This window comes from Hemicordylus capensis, chromosome 5 (assembly GCF_027244095.1).
Source record: "Hemicordylus capensis ecotype Gifberg chromosome 5, rHemCap1.1.pri, whole genome shotgun sequence".
Classification (NCBI taxonomy): domain Eukaryota; kingdom Metazoa; phylum Chordata; class Lepidosauria; order Squamata; family Cordylidae; genus Hemicordylus; species Hemicordylus capensis.
The window spans coordinates 170,633,161-170,653,613 of NC_069661.1; the positions used below are offsets into that span (position 1 = coordinate 170,633,161).

At 45.1% G+C, this 20,453-nt stretch overlaps 1 protein-coding gene across 5 annotated transcripts in view; it reads left to right on the plus strand.

Annotated features, from left to right (window-relative positions):
- The window catches only part of LOC128327012 (ankyrin repeat domain-containing protein 26-like), a 241,575-nt gene that overhangs the window by 146,715 nt on the left and 74,407 nt on the right, over nt 1–20,453 (plus strand). For all 5 annotated transcript variants that reach the window (XM_053255066.1, XM_053255067.1, XM_053255069.1 and 2 more), the window contains 3 exons: nt 6,564–6,710; nt 7,855–8,811; nt 9,370–9,522. In XM_053255066.1, the coding sequence (XP_053111041.1) occupies nt 6,564–6,710; nt 7,855–8,811; nt 9,370–9,522 (1,257 nt within the window). The remainder of the gene's footprint in view (nt 1–6,563; nt 6,711–7,854; nt 8,812–9,369; nt 9,523–20,453) is intronic.

The following is a 20,453-nucleotide window of genomic DNA, read 5'->3' on the forward strand; positions in this document are numbered from 1 at the left end:
CAGAATACTAGAAGTATTTTAACTCAAACTAATGGAGGCTAGTGCAAACGACCAACTATATCCTGATATAGTTGATAGTTTGAAGAAAATTGATCAGCCTATTCAAGAGTCTATCTCTTAATTATCCAGTCCTCCTCTGGACAGCTCTAGTACCTTTAATTCCTTGGCCAAAACTAAATGTTAGACTTCAACGAAGTTTTCCTCCTAGTCTTTAACTTTCTGTTCCTCTTGTGGGAGAAGTTACTTTAAACAAGATGAATGTCCCACTGTGTATGTTAGACTTAGGGGCCCAAAGAACACCTCAAGAGATACAACTTGTGAATGCTGTTCATCCGATGGTAAGCTTGTTTGGCCATTTGGCAAATAAAAAATTAATATTCACCCTGAATGTCTTTTTTTTTTGCAATGTATTTTGGAAATATAAAATTGGATCATAATCTCTGTTTTCCAGTCAGAGTAATATCATCTTGAACACGTTTTCTGTCTAATAAAAGTAGATGCTACAAAAGACTGAAACAAATATACTTCTGAAAATATGAGATAGGAAGACCTTCATTATAACGTTTTCCTAAGGAAGCTTCAGTGTGTAGTCAAAGCTCTCACAGAAGTAGTGGCTTCCCTTTTATTTCAATGTTGAGGCCAGCTCTACAATTGATTGTGATCCGTTGTGGTCATAAGGAATGGGTTCTGCGCCTGCGCAGTGACCTCGCGGGCTGATTGATTAGCTCCTCGCGATGCCCCCTCCCACCTGCACATGCTGTGCAGAGTCGTTAAAAGAGGTGGTTGGAGCGTCCATTTTCCAGTTTCTCTTTGACCACCTTAGCGTTCAAACCTCGTTGCTGAAGCTCCTTGGCTTTTGAATTTTGGCTTGACTAGACTGATATTATGGACTTGAGACAGGTTACTGATACTTGGCTTTGGATTTTGGATTTGGCTATAACTTGACTGATACTATGGACTTGACTCGGATCGGCAAGCTGACAGGAACTGAAAATGGACTAGTTCTGATGAAAGATAGTCTGCTTAAGTGGCGAATGACCTTCAGAAAGGCAGATGGACAGGATTTGGGAAACGGATTTGTTTTGACGAGAGATAGCTGTGCTCCAAATAATGGAAGTTAAAAAGACCTTTAAGCGGTGCGTAAAATGCCGCGCGAAACTTCCATCAACAAACTATGACGATGCTTGTCTAATGTGTCTGGGAGAAGAGCACAACACGACTACATGTAAAGTTTGCTGTTCATTCTCCAAGCAAACAAGGCAAAATAGGGCTTTAAGACTTTGGTCTGTGTTTTATGACGAAGCGCTCCGCCGGCCAACGCCACGCCCTGATACTTCGCCTGCCTCAAAGTCGATGGCAATAGTGAAGTTGGCATCGAGCTCTTCGTCAACGTCAGTAGCGAAGTCAGCATCGAGCTCTTCGATGTCGAGGGTCGTCAAGGAGCCACAGGCGGAGATCCGTGGAACTGCCCGTCTGCAGTCTAAAACCGCGTTGTTGGCCATGGCAACGTCGGGAGAGGGCGACTTCAAAAGGCCTAAGGATGTTGCCAAGAAGCCTCACAAGCCTAAGGGATGTGAGCACTCAGAAATAATGGCAACCGGGGATTCAGGGGAGAAGAAACATCATACCCCTTCCCTGACAGCGGCACAGATATTTGAGGGCGACTCGGATGAGTCCGCCTCTGTGAATTCAAGGGCAGGTGTTGAATCGCTGACTAGTACTGTGATTTAGACCACACCATCAAAACAGACTTCAACTTCGATGTCGACATTGGGCGTGCCACAAGTGGCCCCATTGATGTCGGAAAGGCTTATTCGTTTACTGTCTCCAGCACGGACCCCGAACCAGTCTCCTTCGACGCCGAGGACACCGGGGTTGCTGGCACAGGACAGAGATCAGTATACTGACCTTAGAGACCTGATGGACTCGGCATCGAGTACCCCGTCGGGGTCAACCTTCCACGGTTTCCTAAGTACCAGACTGGATTATGAACAGGATGAGAAAGAGCTGGAGCACCCAAGAACACCTTCTTGCTCCCCGCTGCATATGCCGTTAGTTCCATCCATGCCAATACCGCCTACGACAACTATAGCTCTCTCTACGTCAACAGCGCCCTCGACGTCGATGTTGACATTGGTACATCCCTCGGCGTCGACGTATCCCTCACTGTCGAATCCAACGCAGGAGTTGTACTTACCTCAGAAACAGCCAGAACATACCTGTGGATTTCACCACACATTACCAGACGATTCTGCTGAATACTTACGATGGAAAGCACAGCGACAGGATAGTCATCACCCACAACCGGTGCTGGTATTGGAGCAACAGATGGAGGTGTTGGGGCAGCCTGCTACTCAGCCACTGGCAGCACCACTCCAACCATTGCCAGCACCCCAGCCTTTGGCAGCACCACCAAGTGTGCAGCCACTGGAGAAACCGGGGGCGGGGAGGAAGTCAACCCCTCCACCTTCGGAGCCACCATCTTCCCCAGAAGACTGCAATATAGGGGATGATTCTTCGGCGAATTCGGATTCTGACAACCTCAGTAGAAGGTCTCACCCACCATCGGATGTGCCTCCAAGACGTTCTACTTCTCCTACGGAGGAATTGAAGGCGTATCATGCCCTAATTCGTGACATTGCAGAGGCCTTAGGAATGGAGTTGAAATCCCCGGATTCTGAGGTTATAGACCCAGTATACAACATGATGGGCAAGTCAAGGACATCTCACCCAGTGGCTCTCACCATGATTCCTGTGATTGCTAAGGCAGCTAAGGCAGCATAGGAGTCATTGCACATGGCCGTACCTACTTCAAAACAATTGGAGAATTTATACAGAATTAGCAAAGAGGAGAATGTGTACCTTTTGCGTCATCCAGATCCCAATCCAATGGTTGTGGGCAGTGCTTCAACATCCAAGGGAGGACGTCGCCGTACAACTCCTGAAGATAAGGAGGGACGTAAAATTGATGTAATGGGAAGGAAGATCTATTCCACAGCTAGCCTAGCAATTTGGATCGTTAACTATGCTGCCTGTATGGCGTGTTACAATCATTTGCTGTGGGACTCCTTGTTACAGGATTCTTCGTCCATGACTCCGGAAGAATTCCACTGGCAATTTAATGAAATCTATGAAAGAACAACGTCAGTAACTAGACAACAGTTGAGCGCCTTTAAACACCTGGCGGAGACGGAGTCACGCACAATGGTGACAGCAGTGAGCGTGCGCCACCATGCCTGGCTTCGGTCCACATCACTGCAACAAGACATGAGGGATAGAGCTGAAGGTTTGGCATTTGATGGAAAAGGCCTTTTTCATAATGACACAAATCCTACGATGGAATCCTTGAAAAAATCAACATTCACGGCAAGAACCTTCATGGCATCTTCAGCCCAGGCGGGGAATTCGTCAAAGGGTCGTAACTTCTCTTGCCAAAGACCCTTCAAGTACCAGGAGCGAAGAGACTATAAAAGGCAATATAGACCATACCAGCAGTCTAAAGGCTTTAACCAAAAGACAAATGGCAATTCTACCCATCCAAATAAGGACACCCCAAAATGGAACTTTTGAGGGGACTGTCCACCCACTGCACAGACTGTCCTTCAGTCACAGCATGGCCTGCTTAACACCCACAAAAGCCAGTTATTCCAGAACCCATACCATCGGTTCTGTAGTTGCCAGCAACACCATCAAGTTGGCAAGCCATGCCCAAGCATGGCACAATATAACATCAGATTGGTGGGTACTGAGGATTGTTCAGACAGGCTATGCGCTAGAGTTCAAGACCAAGCTGCCATTCTCCGGTTTGACATTCACCGCAGCCACGGAAATATTACAGGCGGAGGTGAAGGTGCTATTGGAGAAGGAAGCGATTGTTCAGGTGCAGTGGACGGACAGGCAACGGGCTATTATTCCTGCTACTTCCAGATTCTGAAAAAGGATGGCAGAATCAGGGCAATAATGGACTTATGGGGTCTCAACGACTATATCCAAACCAGAAAATTCAGAATGACAACTTTACAGGGCATTCTTCCCCTTTTGCGACCTTAGATTTGAAAGATGCATACTTCCATGTGGGCATCCAGGAAAACCACCGCAAATATCTCCGGTTCACGGTGGGGGATCGGATATACCAATATCAAGTGCTACCCTTGGGACTCTCAACAGCACCAAGGGTATTCACCAAGTTGGTGGCAGTAGTGGTGGCCTACCTGAGGACCCAGGGGATGATGGTCTATCCATACTTGGACGACTGGCTTCTGGTTAGCCACCGCGAGGATCTGCTGGTTGGACAGATACAAGACATGGTCCAACTGTTCGGGGATCTGAGGATCAATATCAATTGGAAAAAATCATGCCTTATCCCCAGGAAACAGGTAAATTTCATAGGGGCAGTGTTGGACTTCGAGAAAAAAAGGGCATATTTGCCTCAAGACCGCATTCACCAGATACATTCACTTATTCGGTGGTTTGGGCAACACCCACGGCAACCAGCAGTACAGATTCAAAAGCTGTTGGGCGTGATGGCCTCCTGTGCCACCACAGTTCTGTACACTCGGTTATACATGCGCACATTACAGCACTGGTATCTGCGCAACTTCTGTCCCAGTGTGGACAGCCAAAACATGTGCTTGGAGATCCCACAAGTACTTTTGAAGGATTTGGGTTGGTGGATGGAGCCCGACAACCTGACACAGGGGGTACCATTCAAACCATTGGCCCTGAATCGCTGGATAACAACAGCCTGGAAAATCAGTCTATGAAGGACATCTTCCTCAACAGTAGGAGACAGTCCATGCGAAAGAATTACGCTAGCATAGCAAGTGGAAACGCTTCAAGGCTGATATGAAAGATAGAGGGTTCAAGCCCTTGCAGGCCACTCCTCGAGACGTTTTGCGTTATCTGACTTCCTTGAAACTTAGAGGTTTAGCTAATGTATCCATCAAGATACATTTGGCCGCCATTTCGGCAAAGCATAGGGGTTGGGATTGGACTACTGTGTTCTCACACCCAGAATGCAAACGATTCATGAAAGGATTGAATAATTTATATCCACCTATATGGCGGCCGATGGAACAATGGAGTTTATATTTAGTATTATCAGCCTTAACGGAGGGGCCGTTTGAACCTTTAGCAGCTACACCCCTCAGATTACTCACTTACGTTGAAGACCACTTTCTTGGTGGCAATCACGTCTGCAAAGCGGGTGAGTGAACTGACGGCTCTCCGGGTCGATAAGCCGTACACTCAATTCTATCCTCATAAAGTGGTCATGAAGTTAGATCCACGCTTTCACACAAAAGTGGTTACGGAATTCCATTTAAACCAGGAAGTCGTATTGCCCACATTCTTCCAAAATGCTGAGACACCCTTGGAAATAGCACTTCATTCATTGGACGTGTGGAGAGCTCTCTTGTTTTATTTGCAAAGGACACAGAAAGACTAGGAGGCTCTTTATTGGATTCAAAGGAAAATGTAAAGGCTGCCCAATTTCACGGCAGCGCCTAGCTGATTGGTTGGTGGAGACTATTTATCTAGCGTATAAATGTTAAGGTGTTGCCCCACCGAGGACAGTACGTGCACACTCAACTCGGGCATACGCAGGCTCCGCAGCCCATTTGTCTGGCATTAATATGTCAGATATTTGCATGGCAGCCACGTGGTCTTCACAACTGCCATTCATCAAACATTATGTATTAGATTTGAGAATGGTGAAGGAGGCAGACTTCAGGAGGAATGTCCTAAAAAGGATGTTAGCATGAGCAAGGGTTACTGCACCCACCTCCTGGAGGAGAACTATTATTATTATTATTATTATTTACATTTATATCCTGCTCTTCCTCCAAGGAGCCCAGAGCGGTATACTGCATACTTTGAGTTTCTCTTTCACAACAACCCTGTGAAGTAGGTTAGCCTGAGAGAGAAGTGACTGGCCCAGAGTCACCCAGCTAGTTTCATGGCTGAGTGGGTAGTTGAACGCGGGTCTCCCCGGTCCTAGTCCAGCACTCTAACCACTACACCATGCTGGCTCTCACTAGCTAATCACCCATTCCTGATGACCACAATGGATCACGATCCAGATATACAGGTTGCTTACCTGTAACTTAAGATCTGGAAGTAATCCGTTGTAGTCATAAGACCCTCCCAACCAACCCCGCTGCAGTACCAGTGAAAGAAAACAGTGAAGAAAACATTACAATACAACTTGTGGATTGTCACTTTGGGCGGTCTGCAAGAAACTGGAAAATGGATGCCCCAACTGCCTCTTTTAACGACTCTGCACAGCACGTGCAGGCGGGAGAGGGCGTCACAAGGAGCTAATCAATCAGCCCGTGAGGTCACTGCGCAGGCGCAGAACCCATTCCTTATGACTACAACGGATCACTTCCAGATCTTAAGTTACAGGTAAGCAACCTGTATTTCCCATTACATGCACAGACTGACATGGAAGTGAATAGGAAAGCTATGCCTATGCTGGTGTTCAATATGTCTGTTGCAGCCTTGAATTCATATATTTTTTGTTAGATATTATTCTATTTGATATTTTAAAATGCATTTTGTAGGTTGAAGAAGAACACAGAGAAACACAGCAACAGCTGGCTCAAGAACAGAATGCCAGAGCTTTGCAAGAGGGTATTTTGAATACATATCTCTGGAAGCGGAAGGAAATGGAAGAAGAATCTAAAAAAATAGTGTCTAAAAGCTCAGAGGTACCTGTCTTAAGAATAGCTTAAAAGAATATAGGAGTTTGTTAAGCACAAACATCCCCTACACACACCCCTAAAGTGTACTAATACAGAATGGCTGCATAACTTAAGCAGCAGTCATGTTTTCTGTGGGGACACTGGTAGTGTTTAATGCAGCAAGTATATCAAAGTTGTGAATGACAGATGTATATCCTTAAAGTACTTTTGCACATATATCAAAGATATAACCCAATTAAGGCTCTTAACACATGTAATACATGACATGTATCTCACACTTTCGTCAGATTTTTGACAGGTAAGGGTCACATGGATTAGAATAATATTCCAATTCACTTGACTCTTAGTTGTGGTTGACAATTATTTGTGTTTGATAACACTTGTCTTTAGTAGCTAAAATGATACATTTTCACATGTACACATTTTGAAATACAGATTTTTAAGTGGTTAAGTATAATTTGTCAACTGAAGATCTAATGCTATCTGTCTTGAGTATCTTAAAAAAAACCTCCCGGGTTTCAAGAATCATACAGGTAGTTTTGGACTCTCATGTGATCGTATCCTTTTAAATAGCTGCTTCCAAAGATGTATGGTAATTGACTTTTGAAAAACTTGGAACTTACAAAAGCAGGTGTTCTCTTTTCCCTTTCATTATAAGTCATTACCTAATGCTTCCCCTTTTGTCCTTTTTAACTTCTTGCTTTCTCTTTCTTTCTTCCTTCTGGGTCCAAAGTTTCTATTTTCAGTTTAGAACAAACCATTGTTTCCCATTTTGCCTAAATGCAGTTCAAACAGGAAAATGGAATTTGGTTAAAACTGGAACTGATTTGTTCCAAACTGCAAATTGATGCTGTAAATCTCTTCGTTTCATATGCAAAGGAGAGAGCATATGGGTTGAGGCTCACTGCATCTAATGCACATAATGCTAAAATGTTTTAAATAAAATAAAATATGATTTAACATTATGTCTGAACCTGAACAAGGAACTGTCTTGGGGAGTGGGGAAAAACAAATATAGTGTGCACATTATGACACATCTGTTCTGCCCGCCAGAATATAATTTCATTCTAAGAGTATGAACTGAAGAAAAAATCAAAGTCTGCTTCTGCAAGATTATTAACTTTGTCCTTTGCTTATGAATATTTTTTAGATGGCTGATAATCATGACCAAGAAAAGGAGCTGTGGCACAAAAATAAAATACTCCAAAATGAGCTTTCTGTATTAAAATTAGAACTTGACCACTTAAGAGTTCGGCATCAGGAAGAAGAAGCCAACTATTTAGAAGAAAATGAAATTTTAAGAGAAAAGGTGGAAGAACTTAAGAGGGATCAGAAATTAAATGAAGAAGCTTTGTCTCAAACAGTCGCTCAATACAGTGGACAATTAAATGCATCAAAAGCAGAGTGTGCCATGCTAATCTCTAAATTAGAGTTTGTTAAAGAAAATAAGGAAAGACTGGAAGTAGAACTTGATTCCTTTCGTTCCCGTTTAAGTTCTTCCACTCAGGAACTTGAACAGTGCCAGCTTTCGAGAACTGATCTTGAGCGAATGCTGCAACGAGAGCACAATGACTGGCTTCACTTAAAAGACAAATTGAATCACGATCTGTGTAATCTACAGGAGACCAACAATGCCATGTCTCAACAGTTAAGTAAAGCTGAAAGTAAAGGTAATAGCTTAGAAAGTGAACTTCACCATGTAACACACGCACTCAGAGAAAAGAATTTACTGTTAGAAAGTATTCAAAGGGATCTGAGTCAGGCACAGTGTCAAGTGAAAGAACTTGAAAATGCACGACAAGTTGAAAATGATCAAATAAACAAATATGTTGTAAAACAGGACTCTTTGCAAGAACGATTGGCACACCTCCAAAGTGAAAATATTTTACTTCGACAGCAATTTGAAGATCTTCAAAACAAGGGCATCATCAAAGAAAAAGTAGTGACTGATGTCCAAGATAAATTTAATGACATTCTTAGTGAACTTAGAGCTGATTTTGAAAAGCAAGTGCAGCTTATGGAAGAGAGAAATAAGGAATTAGTCACCAAATGTAATTATTTAAGAGAGCAAATCTTTAAATATGAAGCAGAAAAAGCAGAAAGAGAGGTAAGTGCATTATATTTTATCAATTCAGTGTTTAGCATTAAGATATGAAATCCTTTTTTCTAGTAGTAAAGCTATAATGGAATTGATAGCGCTTGATAGTACCCAGATGCACTGTAGTGGTCGGACATAGAAGGTTAGCCCTGTGATACTCTCTTCCAAAAGAACATTCACACATGCCTTATCCTCAGATGTTAGAAGGTTTAGACACACACCATTTAATATTACAATATATATTGCAGAAGGGAAGTGATTTAAAATAATGAATTAAATTATCTACCTAAAATTAAGCACTTAACAAAGGGATTGTTTGGATCTGTAACCTGAATGGCATCAGGGGCTTGCAGACATTCAGCAAGTAACAAATGCCACTGTTCAGTTGGTTTCAGTTAACATTTGTCAGGAAGAAAATCTGCTACCCATTTATAACTAACAGTATTTGTGTTCTAATACGTATATCTTAGCTCAATAGAATGGTATTTAATTTACATAATCATAGTCAAAAAATCATATTTAAAAATTCATTTGTCTGGTCTCTGGTCATGAAAATGCTTTCTCTAGGGTGCATTAAGACAATTGCAGCAGGAACTTGCTGATTCTCTTAAAAACCAGTCCATGTCAGAAGCTTCTCTTGAGGTTACAACACGCTACCGTAGTGACCTAGAAGACGATAAACGACAGCTTCAAAAGGAAATAGACCGGATAAAATCTAAGGTATGATTGAAAATATATTTGTATTTAATATTTTGTCTCTTGATTTTAACCTTTTTTAACCTTCATCTGGATTTCGGAGTATATTTCTACCCCTGGCTGTAAAGGTGCATAAACAGACACACCATTGTACTCCTAGCTATGTCTGTTGCTGTCATATTCTTACCTATACTTTGGTATACAATGTATCCACAATATGGCCCCTCACCAATGATGATATTTGTTATTACTAAAAACGACATGGTAGAAAACCATTCCAAAGTGAATGGACTCTCTATGGTGGGGTAGTTTCTATCTCATTCCCATTTTAAGTCATTTGGGATAGGAGATAATACCTTGCTTCTCTTCTCTTCCTACGTTCCTTCAACATACTTATATACCACCCAAATTAAATTAACATTAAAACAAATTAAAACAACAGATTCAACACATGTAATTATATCCTGGATGAATAAATGTGTCTTGGAGGGTCTTTTTGATATCTGCCAGAGATGGGTAGGATCTTATTTCTGTAGGAAGTGCATTCCAAAGCCTGGGGGCAGCAATAGAGGAGGCCTGTCCCTATGTAACTGGTGAAAACTGCATATAGGTAAAGGTAAAGTGTGCCATCGAGTCAATGTTGACTCCTGGCAACCACAGAGCCCTGTGTTCTTTGGTAGAATACAGGAAGGGTTTGCCATTGCCATCTCCCACGCAGTATGAGATGATGCCTTTCAGCATCTTCCTATATCGCGGTGGCTGCTCTCAGAGGGAAGAGGACAGGAAGCGACTCCCCCCGACAGCCCAAAAATTTTGCCTGTTATGTATCTATTAGCAAAACATGAAATATTCAAGTTTTAATAATGTATATATATTTTGAGGAACATATTTTGTGGGTGGAACACGTGGAATGCATCTTCCAAATGAGGAAAGATGTTACAGGCTAGAACTAACTAACTAAATAAATATATTTCTATTTTGTATGTCTTTATATATCTTCTTCTCTATATATAATTCTCCTAAGCGTACCCATCGCTAATCCCATGCCTGGCAGCTCTCCAAGCAGCGGCTAATTAGCAACAGAGACCGACGGCTGCAAGGGGAAAGCGGCATGGAGGAGAAGGGGCTGCCAGGCTGGCAGCCGAGGAAGAACAAACTGGGGTGGGGGGGCAAATGAGAGGAGAGACAGGGAGAACTAGGGGCACAGATTCTCTGCACCAGGTCAGCTAGTGTGTGTGTATTTATATTTATATATTTGTATATTTCTCTAAGGCATACCCGTCACTAATCCCATGCATGGCAGCTCTTGCGAGAGTTCACTAGTGAGCTTGCAGGAGTAGGAGAGGAATGCTGGAAAGTAGCCCCTGGCTGGCCAAGAGAAAGCAGCGGCAGCAAAACTGGCTCAAGGGATGGAGGTGGGGGGAGGGACGCACGAACAAACCAACTGGCTGAAGGGATGTGAGGGGAGAACAGACTGGCTTAAGAGATGAGGGAGAACAGCTAAAGGGATGGAGACAGGGCAGGGAGCCAGATCGGTTGCGGGGGGACAGGGCAGGGAAAACTAGTGGTGCAAATGCTCTGCGCCAGGTCAGCTAGTTCTTGTAATAGTTTCATGAAGAAACAGTTTCTGGCATTAATAACACCTTTTAGCTTTCTGCCATTCCTTCCTGCTAGCTCACACTCGATAATTGCACAAACCCAGCAGTCTGATTAAATTCCTTGCAATGTGGATTTCTGGTGAAGTTTTTAGCTGTGCATTACTTGAGTTCTTGGGCATCCATGGAATGTTAATATCAAATTGTGTTGCCACTGAAGTTAAGAGCAAAACACTAATTAATGTCTCTGGATCCAGAATTGGCTTCCTGGCTCGCTCACAAGTCTTGTTTGTAATCCCTTGCAGTTCCATGAGATTGCTGTTCCCTTTACTTAAATATTAACCCCTTGCTGCACACACATGATTCCAGAAATATAGGAAACACAATGCCTGTGTTATACAGGAGTACAATAGAAAATGTTTCAAAGGCCTTGTTTCAGCAATTCAGATTTCTGTTGGAGTTGGCAACTTTTGGTGCTACCCTCCCCCCACAAACAACAGCTTCTAATACTAAAATAGTTTCGGGGACCCTGTGGTCAGGCTGGAGACACTGCACATGAAAGCAGGTATAATGGCAATATCCATTGCTCTGTTGCCACTGCCTCTTCTCTCTTTTGGTCTGGCTACCTTGCTTTTCTTGGCTCAAAAGATCTTCTGTGAACAGCTAGAGAAGAGCGTTGCACATACCTGCTGCAGTCTCACCTTTGCTAGGCACAGGTTCAATGTGCCCCCCCACCCCCGCAGCAAAAAATTTTTTGCATGCCACGTTAATTGTGTGTGTGTGAGTGTGAGAAAGAGGGAGACATTATAATGTGTGCACACTGCCTTGATACTGCCGCCCAGAACAAAGCTCTTTCTGTTCACTGATAATAAAAATTAGAAGGAGCACTGATCCAGAAGCATTCCCAGACTATGTACTTGTTCCTTCTGGGAGAACAGAAGATCTCTAAGGTGATCCATATTCCCTCATAACTGGGTCATTTGCACCTGTGCAGTAAGCTCTTTGTAGGAATACAAAGCTTCTATATGCCCTCTCCGGCATTTTGAGGCATGAGAGAGCACCTTTTAAAATAGGCAGGAGAGCGCACTTCAGTTTCTTCTCGTCCAATGTGCTCACTGCACGTGAAGGTTCTTAGCTCCATTTCTTCCTGTAAGGAATAGCTTGATCTCTCTGTTTTTTGTTTGAGTTGGACTATGTTTATTAACTTTGGATCTGGTACGGGATCCGTTGAATCCATTAGAATGGGTTCTGCGCCTGTGCTGAAGTCTCTCGGCGTCGAGTTTCTTAGCTCCTTTTCGGCGCCTGCGTCCCGCCCCACGTGACCACATGGCTATTTAAGGTGGGAGGAAGCATAGGCACCTCAGTTCCTTTGTGACCGCCATAGAGATCACTCGGTTTCTGCAGCTCCTTTGTGTGTTTCCTTGGAAAATTTCACTACTCTACTGGCTTTTTGACTCGGACTGACTTTTTGGACTTTCTCTTGCTTGTTGATTTGGACTTTTTGCTCCCCCGGCGGACTGTGACCACCTCGTTTTGCCCCAACCTTCTGGCACAACGGCAGATAGGACTGATTTACCAGCAACAAACCTTGGACTGTGAGTAAGATGGACACCCAGAAGGGGAAGAAAACTTTTAAATGCTGCACTAAGTGCAACTCTAAATTGCCCTCTCAAGACCACCACAGCCTATGTTTCCTGTGTCTAGGTGAGGCCCAAATAACTTCGGCTTGTGCAATTTGTTAATCTTTCTCGAAGCAAACAAGAAGAAATTGAGAGCTCCGTCTACGGGCTTTGATTTATGATGATGTGTTGGCTCTGCCCTCCTCTACAGCGAAATCGCCTCAGCCGCATGGCTTGAAGGACCTGGGTTTGGCCCAGTCTAAAACTTCAACGTCCTCCGCTAAGACCCCTAAGTCCTCAAAGAGGCTTGGTGACAAAATGGCATCTCCATCTGACCCCACCAAAAAGAAGAAGAAATGAGCCCGCTCAGAATTGACTCCTTCGCCGGGATCAGCTCAGGATGTTGAGATTCCCTCGACATCGAAAGTAGGCCCTCCAAGAACGCCAGTGAGACCTTCAATGCCGGAAACGAGGCTTGACTGAACGTCAAAACACTCAGCTGCATCGACATCGCACAGATACTGACCACCTCGATATCGAGCCCTGATTCACGCTCGAGACCGACAACATCGATATCGACGGATCCTTTACACTCGACATCAAGAGGAGTGTTGACAGCGAATTCGATGTCGGCATCATCGGAGACTTTACGGCTTGCTTTGACTGATCTACAGACCGATTCCACGTCGATTGCGTTGCCATTTTCAATACCGAAGTCTAGGGATCTGGCTCCTGTGCCGACCCCGATTCGTTCACCATCGACATTGAAGGAGGACACCCACTTGTCCACTCTAAATACACTGAAAAACATCACCACGGTAACCCCTAGGTTCCGTGTACCTATGACATTTACATTGGAGGTTACGGACGTGGAGGACGGTGGCGCACAGCCTCTGGATCCCCTCCTCAAGATGTTGGACTCTACCACAAATACACCCTCCACCTTCCAGGAGTTCCCACACTCAGAGGAAGACACTACTGAGACGGCCCCACGAATGCTCACAGCTGCACATCTCAATACAACTACCCCTTGGCATACATGCGGCTTTAGTCACAGTGTTTCCCCATCACGGGAGACTGCCTTACCAGGTGCGGCTTCGCCTGCTGCATCATATCACTTTCACGAAGACCGTGCATGGCAGAGAAGATTACCATCTACACTGCAACCATCTGCTCCTCTGCCTCCTCCTGAAAAGCTTTTTACCAAGATGGGCATGCAAACGCGAACCCATGCGACCTCAGTGTCTACTCAGACCTTTTCAATTCCTTATACGTCAACAGGATCACAAACAGATCCTCTTCCTGCTCCTTCACCTCAGGCATTATCTCCAAAAAAATGCCGCACTGTACAATTTCTGACCCTGATTCTGAGGATAGCCACCATGGCTCGTCAGATTTTGAATCTGACACTGAAACAGTAGAACTGGACCCTTCACCTGATGTGGGCACTCCTTCTTACGTGTCACCTACAGAAGAATTGAAAGCTTACCATTCCCATGTGCGTCAGATGGCTAATGCATTGGAGCTGGATCTCACTTCACAACTTGAAACTATAGACGATCCAATCTATAACTTCATGCAAAGGTCTCAATCAACACACCCAATCTCACTATCTCTATTGCCCATCATTTCCAATGCAGCACAATGTGCATGGCAGATACCTCATACCTCTACACCTACTTCGAAAAGGCTTGAAGGACTGTATCGAGTACAAGAACAATAAAATACTTAAATGTTCAAGCACCCAGTCCCGAACTCCTTAGTAATCGACTGCGCTACCTCTTCCAAATCTGGTTGGAGACATACCACCCCTGCAGACAAAGAGGGCAGGAAGCTTGATGTAATGGGCAAGAAATTATATTCCATGTCTTGTCTATCGGTTAAGGTGGCCAACTATTCGGCCTGCGTGGCTAAATATAGCTACTGTATCTGGGAAGCTTTAGAGAAAGACCTGGATACACTGGCCCTGGAGGAACTGAAACATCGCTTCTGTAAGACATTGCAGCAAGCTGGTGACCTTACCTGTCAGCAATTAAGCACAGCAAAACACTTGGCAGAATCAGAGTCTCGATCCATTACGACGGCTATTACCCTTCGTCGTCATGCCTGGTTATGGTCTGCAGCTCTGCAACAAGATATGAAAGATAAAATAGAAGGACTCCCCTTTGACGGGAAAGGACTGTTTCCAGAGGAGACTGATGCCACCATGGAAAAAATGAAGACATCTAAATTTACTGCCAAGACCTTTACGTCTGCTACCTCACAGGCAACACCCTACGGTTCTAAGCAACGTTCCTACTACCGACCCTGGTCCACGTACAAACAGCAGGACCAGAGAGACTTCCGCAAACCCTACCAAACCTTCAATAAACACTCCACCCAACAAAAGGGCAGATTTCCCTCCAGCCATCGCAATAAACAGGGGGACAGAAACAAACGGCGCCTTTGAAGCACAGAACAGCCATCGCAACTACCTGTAACATTCCATTGCCTATCCTCCCAGAACATCGGGAAGCATTTAGTTCCAGCCTACAACATCTCACAGCTGGCCCCATTAGCCACCAACTCCATAAGGTTGGCAAGTCATGCGAAAGCATGGCGCAGCATAACATCAGATCGGTGGGTCTTGAAGATTATATCATCCGGTTACGCGATAGAGTTCAAGACCAGACCATCTTTCAGGGGCATACGCTTCAAGACAGCAACACCAGCCTTACTTCAGGAAGTTCAGGAACTCCTGCAAAAAAAGGGCAATAGTACCAGTGCAATGGGCAAATCGATGGGAGGGGTTCTACTCCCGTTATTTCCAGATACCAAAGAAGGATGGCGGGTTTCGACCAATTATGGACTTAAGACATCTAAACAAATTCGTCCGTGTGAAGAAGTATCGAATGACGACGTTACAGGACATCCCATGTCTTCTCCATTATGAGAGGTGGCTTGTGATGTTAGACTTAAAGGATGCCTACTTCCACATAGGAATCCAACTGTCTTTCCAAAGTATCTATGGTTCACTGTGGGGACCTCACTTTACCAATACCAAGGTCTACCATTCAGACTATGCACGGCACCCTGTGTGTTCACCAAATGCATGGTGGTAGTGGTCGCCCATTTGAGGACAAAGGGTCTGAAACTGTACCCGTACCTAGACGACTGGCTGCTGTCATCAACAAACAATGAAGAGTTACTTTTGCAGAAAAAGTACATGTTGCGCCTTCTCCAGGACCTGGGAATACAAGTCAATTGGAAAAAGTCCAACCTGACCCCAGTGCCCACCACAGTATTCATAGGGGCTGTGCTCAATGCTTCAGAAAGAAGAGCATTTCTTCCAGAGGAGCATTATCGGACCATCATGTCGCTGGTATGAGAATTTCAAGCCACACCTTCTCAAACAGCGTGGCACATACAACGTCTCTTAGGTCTGATGGCTTCGTGCAGGTCAACTGTGCGTTACACACGTTTGAAAATGAGAAGATTGCAGCTGTGGTTCCTCTCCTCCTTCAATCTCCTACGGGACAGCCCCAAGGAGCCTCTACTGGTACTGGCACCGATCCTTCGATCACTGTCTTGGTGGACACGGACTTCCAACCTGCTCAGAGGAGTGCCGTTCCAACCGCAACCTCCATCGGTTCAGGTAACAATGGATGCCTCTCTCCAAGGGTGGGGTGGACATTGCAATGCTGCCACCACTCAGGGACTCTGGACCCACAGTCAACACCAACTGCACATAAATTTTCTGTGCATAAATTAGGCCTTCCTTCCTATGCTGAGAGGCTGAGTGGTTCGGTTACAATTATACAACACCACTGCTATCGCTTACCTGAACAGGCAGAGGGGCACTGTCTCCAGGTCGCTCTGTGCACTGAGCATTCAGATCTGGCATTGGTGTATCAAGAACAGTATAACACCAATTGCGATGCACATCAAGGGATCAGACAATGGCCTAGCGGATGATCTCAGCCGCTCGTTCTCGATGGACCGACACGAGTGGGAACTGAACGACCGTTACCTCCAGAGCATCTTCAATCTCTGAGGTCATCCCCAGATAGACTTGTTCGCTACAGCAAAGAATGCGAAGAGCAGACTGTTCTGCTCCAGAGCGGGACACGATCCACACGCACGGGGGGATGTGTTCCAACTGGACTGGTCAATCCATCATATGTACATGTTCTCCCCCCCCCCCCGCCCACTTGCTGCTTGTCAGCAGAGTAATAGCTCGACTCTTGAGTACTCCCGCGAGATGCATCTTGATCACTCCGTGGTGGCCGCACCAAGCGTCGTTTCCACATCTACTCAAACTGACTTCCAACACCTACCAGAGACTTCCGAACTGCCCAGACCTGCTAGTTCAAGAGGGCAGCAGAGTATTGCATCAAGAAGTTCTCACACTGCAACTGACAGCGTGGCAGATTGCCTGCTAAAAAAGATCCTGCTGAATGAATCTAAACCGTCCACTAGAAAAAACTATGCCAGCAAGTGGAGACAGTTTGAGTTTTACGCAAGGACTCACGGGTTCCATCCCAAACAGGCCTCCATACGGGAGGTCTTACTTTTCATGACAAGTTTGAAGACATCACAGTTGTCTAACGTATCCATACGGGTGCACCTAGCAGCTCTCTCTTCTCGACATCCTGGCTGGGATGGTAAGACACTGTTCTTCCATTCCTCCTTTAAAGGTTTCTTGAAGGGGCTTATGAATCTCTGTCCTCCTGTACACAAACCTGTGAAGCCTTGGAGCATCTCTCTGGTCCTCTCTACTCTAACAGAACCACCGCTCGAGCCAATGAGTTCGGCTTCACTTAGACATGTGTCCTTAAAAGCTGCCTTCTTAGTGGCTATCACCACTGCTCGCAGGGTGAGTGAATTGACTGCCCTCCATATGGACATGCCATACGCTCGGTTCTATCCAGACGAGGTCCTCCTACGTCCGAACATCGCCTTTGTACCTAAGGTAGTTTCAGATTTCCATGTCAACCAGAACATAGTTCTACCTACCTTCTTCAAATCCTCCTCCACGCCTTTGGAGAAGGCTCTCCATTCCCTGGATGTCCACAGGGCACTACTGTATTATCTCTCCAGGACCAAAGCATTCCAAAAGACTAAAAAGACTGGTGTCGTATAAGGGCTCTACTATGGGTCAAACGCTGTCCAGACAACGTCTGTCTCATTGGTTGGTACAATTCACCTAGACCATTCACCTGGCCTACTCCATACAGGGAATACTGCCCCCAAAATATATCAAGGCACATTCTACAAGGGTGTTTGGCACCTCTGCAGTGTTCCTGTCAGGGGTTTCCTTCCCTTATATTTATAAAGCTGCTATCTGGTCTTCAGAAGAACCATTTGTGAAGCACTACGCTATCGACCTGCGGTCTGCAGCAGAGGCGAATTTTGGGAGAGGTGTTCTTAAAAGGGAGTTACAATGATCCACTGCTCCCTCCTCCTATTGGAGCTTACTAAACACCCATTCCAATGGATTCAACGGATCCCGTACCAGATAAACAGGTTGCTTACCTGTAACTGATGATCTGGTAGGGATCCGTTGATATCCATTAGACCCTCCCTAAGCTCCCCTCTGCAGTGGGCCGTAGGTCTATCCAGTAGAACTTACTATCTATTCTACTGCTTCGGTGGTCTCCAAAGAACTGAGGTGCCTGTGCTTCCTCCCGCCTTAAATAGCCACGTGGGGCAGGGCGCAGGCGCCGAAAAGGAGCTAAGAAACTTGACGCCGAGAGATTTCAGCTCAGGCGCAGAACCCATTATAATGTATATCAGCGGATCTCTACCAGATCATAAGTTACAGGTGAGCAACCTGTTTTTTTGGACTCTCACTTGTGGTCAGTTGTCTTTATAGCACCGGCTTTAGATGGCCTGGCTTTAGACCAACCTGTTTGGACTTTCCTTCAGCTTTGGTACACCTCAGCCTTTTAGATTTGAGCTAGGCTTGCCTATGGCAAGCCCACCATTTTCCCCTTTTAATTTTGTGACTTCATGATATTTTCGGCTTGACTCAGACTGACCCTGGGCTTTTTTGGCTGAAATGAGTGCCCTGAAAAGCTTCAATCACTGTAAATCATGCAGAGGAACATTACCATTCTCCGACTTTTATATTTTCAATATTTTTGGGCTACTCGGGGGGGGGGGGGGCGCTGCCAGGGCATGTTGAACCTGTGTCTAGCAAAGGTGAGACTGCAGCAGGTATGCACAAGGTTCCTCTTTAGCTGTAAAGTGATGCACACTGGGACAAATAAACCCAACTTCAAGTATACAGTGATGGGATCTGATCTGTCGGTGACCAGCAGGAGGGATCTTGGGGTCATGGTGGACACCTCATTGAAAGTGTCTACTCAATGTGTGGCAGCTGTGATGAAGGCCGGTTCCATGCTAGGGATCATTAGGAAGGGGTTTGAAAATAAAACTGCTAATATTATAATGCCCTTATATAAAACTATGGAGCAGCCACACTTGGAGTACTGTGTAAAATTGTGTTCACTACATCAAAAGAAGGACATTGTTGAACTGGAAAAGATACAGAAGAGGGTAACCATGATGATCAGGGGCCTAGAACACCTGCCTTACAAGGCAAGGCTATAACACCTGGGGCTTTTTTGCTTAGAAAAAAGACTGTTGGGAGACATGATAGAGGTCTATAAAATCATGCATGGTGTGGAGAAAGTGGATAGAGAGAAATTCTTCTCCCTCTCACACAACACTAGAACCAGGGGTCATCCCATGAAATTGCCAGGAAATGTAGGACCAACAAACGGAAGTACTTTTTCGGACAACACATAATCTAACCTACCTCACAGAGTTGTTGTGAGGAGAAACATAACTATGTACCCTACTCTGGGCTCCTTAGAGGAAGAGCGGAATAGAAATGTAAAAATAAATAAATTTGTGAAATTCTCTGACACAAGACATAGTGACAGCTAACAACCTGCATGGCTTTAAGAGGGGTTTGGATAACTTCATGGAGGGGAGGTCTATCAACAGTTACTAGTCGGATGGCTATAGGCCACCTCCAACCTCAAAGGTAGAATGCCTCTGAATACCAGTTGCAGGGGAGTAACAGCAAGAGAGAGAGTGTGCCCTCAACTCCTGCCTGTAGGCTCATAGTGGCATCTAGTGGGCCGCTATGTGAAACAGGATGCTAGATTAGATGGGCTTTGGGCCTGATCCAGCAGGGCTGTTCTTATGTTCTGACAGGCATGAAGAATGTTTCCTCTGTCAGGGAGAAAACCGTAATATTGGTAGCTGTAAAATCTGCCTTTCTTTTAATAAAGCTACCAGGAAAAGCAAAGAATTGAGACTTAAAGCAGCTATTTATGGAAATATTTTCCACCCCTCGACGCCTCGTCCAAGCCCACTGGAGTTGCTGTCTCCAAAGCCATTAACCTCGGCTACCTTGACGTCAAGCTCTTCCAGGCACCGGGACGACACTACCTTTAAAAAAAAAACCCTGCAGATCTTGAAGCAAGGATAAGCAGTCTTGTAAAAGGAAGAAGAGTCGGGATTGATCCCCTTCTGGTGATTGGCATGGGAGCAAGCGCCACCACTCTGATGAGTAACCACCCAGAAGTCAAGATCAGCTTCTAAATCGCAGCTGGGTTGGCTATGTCTGCCTCCCCATATACCCCTTCTCCTTTGGCAATGCAACCTAACATCAGTTTCTTACCAGCATCGGTGTCCACTGAGTGCATTGTGAAGGCAACCTCTTTGTTCATGCTGCAGAAATTGGTCT